This window comes from Tigriopus californicus, chromosome 9 (assembly GCF_007210705.1).
Source record: "Tigriopus californicus strain San Diego chromosome 9, Tcal_SD_v2.1, whole genome shotgun sequence".
NCBI lineage: Eukaryota > Metazoa > Arthropoda > Copepoda > Harpacticoida > Harpacticidae > Tigriopus > Tigriopus californicus.
Genome location: NC_081448.1, coordinates 966,385 through 976,493, shown reverse-complemented (window position 1 = coordinate 976,493; position 10,109 = coordinate 966,385). Strand labels below are relative to the sequence as shown.

The window sequence follows — 10,109 nt, the reverse complement described above, 5'->3', positions numbered from 1 at the left end:
AAAATGCACACAATTCATTTTCTTGCTACGTTTTACAACAATGAAGTAAATACATAACACAGGAAAAGCCGCCTTGGGGGTGAACTGAAGAACCACAGTACAATGGAAACGACGTTTTGGGACCAAAAATCTCATGCGCGTACTCTTCTATTAGAATGGCTCTAGGATAGCCAGCTCTTCCACGCCCAGACATTTAGAACTTCTCAAACAAGATTTTCAAGCTCTCAAAGATGCTGGGGTGATCTTTCAGCCAACGAAATGCTTATTGGACGTGTGAGGGTTGATTGTTCTTGGGAATAATATCTCAGCTAGACAAGTGTTGGCCGCTGATGGCAAGTGGGTGCCGTGAGGGATTGCTCATACAATTTGAATTGCTTGAATGTAGATTTGACCACAATTCAATTTGTTAAAACACAGGTACATTTGAAATTTGAACTTAATTGAGACATATTTAGTTTTTTTCGGATTCATCGTTTTACCGTCACACTTTCCGTGTGGCTAGCATCAAGATGACTTATCTTTCCTTGCAGAATTTTTAACCATACCTCCTGACTTCCCAAGAAAAGCTCTGGGCTCAAACTTGGCCAAGTTCATCTATTTAACAAGATCTTGTAGGGGTATGAGTGCGTATTTGGAATAAGATGAATGGTTGAGGAGATACGAAACTTTGGCTTCCGTATGCAATCCATATCTCTAGAAGTTATTGGCTTGGCTCTCTGTGGCTCGTTTAATAATATCACACATTTTGAAATACGCCTCACGAAACCTCTATTTATCTTTTTTGGTGGGAGGGCGGCACATTCGACTATTCGTTTTCACAATTCTAAGAAAATGGAGAAAAAAATTGCCCCTTCTTTGATTCTTCTTTTCTGAAATTCTTTAAATTCTGGAATTGTAGAAATGTGGCACACATTGTTAAAAAGAGCACTGCAGCAGAAGAAAATGCCGAACATAGTCTAGCCAAAATGCTATTTTCTGTGGTTAGAGCTAGGGAGGGGCCTGTTTTGGCACTGATTCCATGAACTTGTAAAGGCAGACAGGGGGAATGTACTACTCAGATCAAATACAAGACAAAAGTCTTTGGAACAAGGTTCCTTGAATCATACTACATACCAACATACTACAAATTTCGGCAATGATACACTTTGGGGGACATAACGGGAAGGAGGGAGCGCTAGTTGCAGTAGTAGCTTATTAGCACGTGGGCCAGTTACCTGAACACGCCTACTCTGCGGCAAGGTTAGATGGGAGCTGAGCTTAGATGGGTCAAGAAATAGAAATATTAACGAGACATAGCTACTGATTTTAGTTTCCAGAGAAACCCCTTGTCTTTGAACGTAAGTGATGGCTTCTAAGAGAAAAAGTATGAACAATATATGTTAACTGACTCAAGACTGTGAGGTTTATACTCAAACTGAAAAAAGCACTCAACATCACTGTTTCGCGTATTATCTGTTGCCTGCCATCACCTATCATGGAATGAGATCACAATTTATAAGTCAATTTGAATTAGAAAAACACTTTGCTATAACCACTCCATTTGTCAGAGAGTTTCACAACAAGAAATAGTTGTGACATTTGCAAAGTTTCGGGTTTCCGAATTCTGGATACATTCTCCAGTCTGAGATAAATAAGCCGTAATTCTTTGACCATTGCTGACTTGCCGATTTCTTAATCAGTTGAATCAGTTTTCCAACATATGCCCACCACTGTGGTTGTCACTCTTTGTCCACGGTCCCACAGTGGTCTGCGCGCATTTTTCCCTCCGACTATCCATTTCAAGTCCTTGCCGCCCCCACCTCCTCCTCTTCACAACGTAGCTTACTGCTGCTTCGGTGTGTCCCCCAAAGTGTAGTTTAACCCAAATTTCTTGCAAAAGCCGTAGAGTGATAAGCCTTTCTAAGTCTAGGAGCAAGAAATATAAACCATAGATAATCTTAGAGTATTTAACCTAAAACTTTGCGATGAAACAGAGTTCCCTTTGTTAACCAAATGTATGAAATTGGCTGACCAACCAGAATTTATCTCTTTGTCGGCGTGTGAGTGAAATCCATCAGATTTGCCCTTCAACCTTGAAATTCCTGTCCCTAATAGATTAATTAACAGGCCAAATCATTTAATGACACAAAGTCCTAATATCCACAAGCGAACTAATCCTCACTATTTCTTCTATATACACTATATTCTTGCTCTCTTCAATGCACAACCCACACCTTTTGCTCACGAGGACGCTCAAACCATAGAGGAAGCAACTCCTAGAGAGTGCGATGAGAGCTAGCCAGGCGGACTAGTTTTCAAAGCGAATGAATGTCAGCTGACCGGCTGCTAGGGTATAGTTAATGATTGTAAAGGCACTGCTTTCCATCGACTAGAGTTGCACTGTCCACTGGTTACCGATTCAGCTGCAGTAAAAACCACAACAAACTCGATTTTTACTCTTCTATGTTACTTCTTCTAGGACCTACGGAAGGAATAAACTTTTCACTACTTTTTTCTCAAATCACCTTGCCACATCACCAAAACCAGTGGAGTGTATGTTCAAGGCCTCAAAAATGTTTTTTTTCTGTCCAAGCTCCTTGAAAAATGAAAAGGGTTTGAGGTTTTTAGTTACTCTGTTACTTCAGGTGTTCAAGATTGTCACACAAAATGCTTCATCATTTAAAGTAATTAAGGTGTTTGTTGAGCTTACCTCATCATGGGATAGTAAGCTATAATCTAGGAGCCCTTGAAGAGTCTTTAAAAAAGAGTTTTCAAAGAGTTCAAAACTAGCGTCATTTTAGTGGGTTTTTTTATTGGGAAGGAACTAAAGCTGCGTCTCAATCTGTTATCTTTTAGAAAGCCGTTCTATTTGTTCTTATATTCAGGGAAGGAACTCAGGGAAAACAATATTTTGTCTTGGATAAACCCTTAAATTTCTCCAGACCACCACTTGTCATTATTAAAACAATTGGTAGGTTAATTCAAAACTGTCTCTGCTTTGATTTGTTTTGAAAAGGCTACTGCCCTAAATTGAGAAATGGAATCAAGAATCTACCTTGTTAAAATGTTTTGGCAAGTTAGGTATCTAGTAGAACATTTAATAATAACCATTAATAAGATCAATTGTGCACATCTTCAACTTAGGTCCTGATTACCCATGGCCCCCCTTTGTACTTGAAGATGAAGCACATAATATAAGAACCTATGGATCAATGAACGCTTTCCAAGACGCATGTGACGTCAGAGCCAGTGGCAACATGTGGATAACAGACAACCAGGAAAGAAAATTTGTCTGGGACCTTGGAATACTATACAAAATCACAAGTGTGCACTTTCGGAATTCTAAGAACGACAAATATAATGACAGGTAACGAGTTCAAAGACTTCAGAGTTTTATTTATTGATGTGGAAATTTGTTAACTCTTTGTCTGAGAAGATTAATCACCAAAGACAAAGCTAAGAAGCCATAGATAACTGCATTTGAATAATCTTTGGTAAAATTTTTTTTGGTAGAAAAAGGACCTCTCCAATTGGAAAAAATATTCTTGAAAATGTTCATAATTTGTGCAAGTTATAAAAAAACCTTGCTGATATTTATAACTTAACAATAACGTAAAGATTTATGCTGAAGTGTTAATAATCAAGAAGCCTTAAACTATTTTGATAAAGTTATGCTTTATTCTAGGCATATCATTGACTTCAAGGTGTCTCTTTCGCGATATTATGGGAACTTGGTCAATTGGATTGATGTCCTCAACGTCAAGGATCTCCCTCATCCGCTGCCTTGTGATCCCATGCGCCGATATGATGTGAATGAGACCCTTGCCAGATATGTCAAATTTACGGCTTTAAAGTCCTTCAAAAGAGGAAGTGCTATGTATTATTTTAGAGTATATTAAGAAAGCAAACATAGAACAGTTGATGAGGCCTATGTTGGATATTTCTTTCTTACCTTAAACTAGAGGACTTGTCCGGGAAATGTCACTCCAACCAAGCCACTTCAAGCTTAGTTTTGGATACATTTTGGTAGTTGGGCGGGTGTCAGGTTGATTGACTTTTCTTGCGTTACTCAGTTTCAACCGAAAAAGACAATCAAGCCCTCTACCTTAAACCCCAAGCAGAATCTAGAAGTCCGGCTTTAGGCACAGACTGCCGACCTAAGTTTGAATATAGCCTGTTACCTGTGTCAAGTTGGGAGGGCGGATATTTTTCTTTTCTTTTTACAATCTTAAACCTAGTACCAAAACAGCAGTGACACCCACCCTCCCAATATATTGCCTGGAATTGCAATAAAATCCTTCTTTAGAGGTGAAATTATGAGGGTTTTTTGTTGTTAGGTAGCCCTTTGGCCACTCTTCAGTAATATCCCAATATGGGATCTCTGTACTTCACTCACATGAAAGCAGGATTCTTGGTCAGCTTACCCAGTGGTCTATGGCATACGCTGCTCCTCTGCCACAGTTGTTGGAAAGGTGTTTTGAAGGTTGGCAGAAATATCCAAACAAGCAAGGTGGATTTAAGGCATAGGAGCGTTTAATCTGAGCTAAAATACAGCCAATGAATTAGATTCATTTATAAGATTTATTCATATCGCAATCATTATAACTTTACAAGGTAAAAAACTGGAAAAGTTTAATTCGAGTATTTTTCTCAAAACGTCAAATGGCTTTTTGACCACCGTGATAAGACGGGTGAAACTAGGGCTCTTTAGTAGAAGAATGCGAGCGTGAAAAGCGACCTCTGACGGGTGCAGCCTTCAGGATCCAAAAAGCCATCATTTATACCAATGAAAATAATTGGAAACAGTTTTAGGTGTCAATGCATGCTCCAATCCACAGAATATATAACGTCTAAATCTCACATTGGCCCGACCTCAGTGCAGAGGGAAATTGGGTTTTTCGCCACAGATCTGTACACCATAAAATGAAAGGGTGTGTGCCTGATCAGCGGTAACGACCTACAATCGCTGAGTCTTCAACAAATGCAGTCACTGACAAACTCACTTAGAATCCGGGCTCGCTGGACAATGAATAAACATTAGTCACTAGACATCAAATTTTATGTCCCAGCTGACAAAGGCAAGTATTTGCATTTTTCTTCACGCTATGCGAGGTCTAGTCAATATCTGGCTTGTGCTCCAATCCTGCCGACGAGGTTTTTCCACTCGAATGGATATGCCATATAGATTATGGCTCTGGTCGTTTGTTTTTTTGGTGGAATTTCGAATAAACAAACTAATACTTTCAGAAATCGCCGGGAAGCTCAAAAAGATCACGCAAATTCAACTGTGACAGAATTGACAGCGAACAAGTCTTAGGTGTATTTAGACGACCCTATTTTCAGGACATTCAATTGAAAAATTGTGAATAACCTATTTGTGTGCCAAATCTCAAATTCAAACAACTTTTTTGTTTAAATCGTAAATGCCACTCCGGTCGAAGTCTTTGAAATGTTCTCGGCCCAGCTTTTAGTGTTTCCAAATGATCAATGTGGAAAAATGCGTAAAAAAAGTATTGATGACTTGATGTCAGTTACAAATATTTTCTGAGGTTGACAATTTGACCGAGACCACACTAGTCATAATTGTTTTTTTTTGATTGGTCACAAATATGATCAATTAGTTGGTATTTATTGCAAGGCCTTAATTTGTGGTGGTGGTTTGGTTGGTGCTTGATAATTGCCTGTAGCATTTATTGAAAGTGTATGCCTATTTAAGTGTATTGATGCATTTCAGATTATGATGTTTTATTTTGTAAGTAGATACCAGTCAATTGGGTGTGAAAAGTGCGCACGTATCATTCATGGTTGAAATGGAGTTGCTGATTGTCACTCGTCTCCCCTCCAGGGAGACTGTATCTGACATGACGAAAGCTGTCGTGGCATGAGTTATTTCAAATTGCTAGGAGAGTGATGACATTTTGTTTGGCTCGTCCTATTTAAGCGCGGTTTTTTTTTATCCTTTAATCAACTGAACCCAAAATTACAGCAGATTGTAAAAAAGTGCTCGTTACAATTAACTTACTTTGGTCACGCTCAATCTTGTGCTGGGCGGCTTTGACCCAGATTGCTTCACATTGCTGAAAATGGAGCATGATCCAAGTCAAATATGTGGCAATGTGACCAAGAATATGTCATGTGAAAGCCGTTTGTGGCCACAATATGTGTTAAAACGTGTGTCGTCTAAATGCACCTTAGCATTGCTGTCCAATGAAAAGACTTAACAGAGTAGCATATAACTTGACGTGGACTTTCCAGTAAACCTTGCTATTGGTCCATTTACACGACACAAATTTTATTACATAAATTCGTCGAAGGAGCAATTCACATCTCATGGACCAACCTTTTAGTCGTTTACACCTCTAAAGTGGTTTTCATCACAAATTATTTCTGTTCTCGATGGAGCATTTAGTGTTTCTAAAAACTGGCATTAGAAAAGAGCCGGAGGAGTGGGAAAACGATTGAAAAATGATTTGATGCTACACTATAATGATGAGGTGAATTATAAGTAATGATTTTAATCACCAGCAGTATACTGCATATGCTTTTGTCTTGTGGATTTGAAGTAAACTAAGTAGATGAGTTTGGTGGGCCTTGGATTGGTGGAAATATATTGGTCAACCTAGATCACGGTCGCCATGTATTACCTGGAAATGAAACAACGGTTGTGTAGAATTCGTATATATTATCTGTCTCTATATATGAAATTGATGCACGGTATTGCTCGGCCTTGGCAGCCTCTACTGATGTGAAGCAAACACCGACAGGGCAAGTATTCCGGTACTTTACTTGCCCAAGTAGGAACTTGTCCCAACTTGACACTTGAGGGGAAAATGGTATGGCCAAACTGACGCGAGAAATTTTGTACCAGGGCAAATTAAGTCAGCTTATACAAGAAAAGCAATAATGTGCATCAACGTGGCTTTGGTTCAATGACTGGTTGGTTTCTGGCAATCTGACTTTAGCTGCGAACAAAAAATCCTCATTTTGCGGTTTTCCTCACCTAACCGTTTGGGCTCCCTACGTTAACAGCGGATCTCTGCATGTGTTAAGCTTGCCCAAGTTCTAGTACTTGGCCAAGCTTTGCTTGTAAATAAGTAGTACTTGGGGTGTCTATGATGACTTGCTACTTGCCCTTTTCCCATCAGTAGTAGCCTCAGCTGACAAGAAAATACAGAGAGATTTTGTTCACCAAAGAATCTTCATGAAAGACTCGTCTATTCCACTAATTCCGTTTTTTAATTATTTTTATAATTTTATAATTTTATAATTTTAATTATTTTACTAATTACTTAACCGCCCCTTCTGTATCTTTCAACCTCACATGGCGAAGACGGTATTTCGAACCTATGCTCCCCTGTTCTTGGTTGATTCGACTTGCTTCTGGATCTGATCTACGTCGCCATTCTTTCTCTGCTCGAGGTCACCACTTGCTGTCACATCTGAAACGTTGAGACCCATCACCATAGCCCCTCCCTCTGCATCAACCATACGGAAGAAGATTGCCGTGTTACGGAAATCCATCAAGTGGACAACGGAAGCTGTCTTAGACGCTGTGACTCTTCCAGAAGTTGGCGATGACGTCTTCAAAGAGATGGTCGGGGAGGTCATTGCCAAAGTGTCAGAAGTACTTGAGCTACACAAGGATCTTATTAAGTCAGACCCAGGTGTGGAAATTTGGGGCGAGATTCAGTCCATCGAGTCTGAAGTAGCAATGGCAGAGCACTCAGCCAGAAAGGCCGTCCTCACCAGGACGCCGACTCCAGCTGCCCCGACCACTGCGGCTTTGTCGCGCGCGGTCACCTTTCGGAAGCAAGTGGGATTGAGACCTGTTGACCTTTCTTCGACCACCAACTTCAACCCACCCAAATTCAAGAGTTGGTTGAAGAAATTCAAGTCTTACCATTTATCTTCACACATGGAGACATTGTCCCTCACTGAACAACACTCTTACCTTACGGCACGCTTAGAACCATGTCTCTCTAATCTCATTGACGCCTCCACTACTAGCACGACCACAATGTTGGAATGTTATGGAATTCTTCAAAAGCGGTTCTTGGATCTTTACCCTATATTTCAAAGACGCTGGTCATGGTTGCAACAGTCTTTCCAAGATGGTATACGTCCCTATTGAAAGTCGGAGATGAGGCGGAAGTGGAAAAGATGACCAAGGATGATTGGGTCATTTTTTGCCTCCTCAGTATGGCTCAAGCACGTCCTCTCCTACAATATGAGTTGTTAAAGTTGAGCGATTCCAATTTGCAACAACTTCTCGACGCTGCATCTGCCTTTGAGGTCGCCCATGCTGTTCAGGATGGGGCTGCTGGGGCTAAACGAAGGAGCGCTGCAACTCTCCGGGTTGCGGATGAGGAGACGGATGCGGAACTGAATGCGGTGGCTGCAATGAAGTGTCCAAACTGTGGCAATGCTCCTCACCCTACTGCTGTCTGCCGAGCATGGGCAGTTGTCTGTAATAACTACAAATGTGTTGGCCATTTTGCTCGTTACTGTCGAGCAGTCCCAAGCAATGGGGAGGGACACGCTCGGGGGGGGGGTGGGGGGCGTGGACGCCACACATGGGCGAGGCCGTGGCTGTGGAACCGGTGCCAATGCGGCCCACATCAATGCAATGGCTTTGTCCGTTGGGGGGCACGAAGTACAGGACAAAGATGTCAACGATAACACATTACACGTCGAGGACGGGACACACGTCTGCATCATCAACATCATGCCCATCAGAACTCCACAAGCGACCGTTGTTTGTCATTTTCAGGCTGGAAACCGCCCTATCTGCGTTTTTTCCGACTCTGGTGCTGTTGTTTCCGTTTTTCCACTTTCTTCATTGCCTTCTTCAGTTCGCCAGAGTCTGCAAGAAAACAAAATACGCCTTGTTACAGCAAATGGTTCAAGATTAGCCTCTGATGGAGTTCTTGCTTTCTGGATTCGTGTGCACAAACCAAGTGGATTGGTTGGGCCACTTGCCCAGATCAAGGCCATCTTCTCTCGTGATCTTTCTGGCCCACCTTTGATTGGTTGGCGTGATTGCGTTGCGCTGGGCATATTGCCCAAGGACTTCCCATGCATCAATCCGGGGTTTCTTTCCTTGCTGGACGCCGCCAAACCGCCGACGTCAATCACCCATGTTCTGGGAGCTACTGCCGACTCTTCTACCAATGGACGGACTAACCGGAGTGATCTCAACCACAACATTACAAAAAATGTTGGTGGCTTGCGAATTGTGCACAACGTCATGGGTGGATTGGCTGATCTCAACAACGATGTTCCTCTGTTGTCTGCAACTTGGAAGATTGCCACGTCTCGTGATTTTGATGACAATGGCGGAACCTTTATGCGTCAACCTGAGGAATCCGATGCGGCCTTTGTGGACAGGCTCCTCTCAGAAGCGAAGGTTGAATTCCACGATGTGCTTGTTTGTGGCCTCGGTAAGGGCCTGGGCGGTTGTATCAAAGGCGAGAAGATGTCAATCGAGTTGGATCCGACTTGAGCAGTTAAGCCATGTCACGTGACCACTGCGAGGCAAATTCCTTTACATTAGCAAGGTCCGGCAAAAACACTCATGGCTGAGCTCGAGGAGGCCCAAGTGGTGGAACGATATGACGGACCAACTGACTGGATTAGTCTGGCACATTTTGTGGCCAAGCCTGGGACGAACAAGGTCCGCTTGGTGACAGATTACAAACAACTCAACAAGGCCATACGACGACCAGTGCGGCCATTCCCATCCTCAGCAGAACTCATGAAGAAAGTACATCACTCTTCACGTTGGTTCATAAAACTAGACTGTCCTCACGGCTATTTTCAGACCCCTTTGGACCTTGAGAGCTCAAAGCTGAACACGTTCCTGCTCCTGGACGGAAAGCGCAGGTATCTTGTGGCTCCAATGGGGCTCAACTCAAGCAGTGACGCCTTCAATGTCCGGACTGATGATGCGGTTTGGGACCTTTTTGAGTGGCTACTGAAGATAGTGGACGACATGCTTGTCCAGGGAGCCTCCATAGAGCAAGTGTTCCGTCGTCTCCGGATGGTTTTGCTTCGTTGTAGGGCCGCCGGGATCAAGCTATCTCTTGACAAGTTGGAGGTTGGAACGTCTGTTAAGTTCGCGGGATACATTG

The 10,109-nt window shown here is 42.2% G+C and overlaps 1 protein-coding gene across 1 annotated transcript in view; it reads left to right on the top strand.

The window, feature by feature from the left end:
• Nucleotides 1-3,902, top strand: part of LOC131886694 (uncharacterized) — a 7,973-nt gene extending 4,071 nt beyond the window's left edge. The window contains exons 2-3 of the mRNA XM_059235094.1: nt 3,124-3,346; nt 3,665-3,902. Coding sequence (XP_059091077.1) covers nt 3,124-3,346; nt 3,665-3,878 — 437 coding nt within the window. The 3' untranslated portion in view covers nt 3,879-3,902. The remainder of the gene's footprint in view (nt 1-3,123; nt 3,347-3,664) is intronic.
• Nucleotides 3,903-10,109: the final 6,207 nt, after the last annotated feature.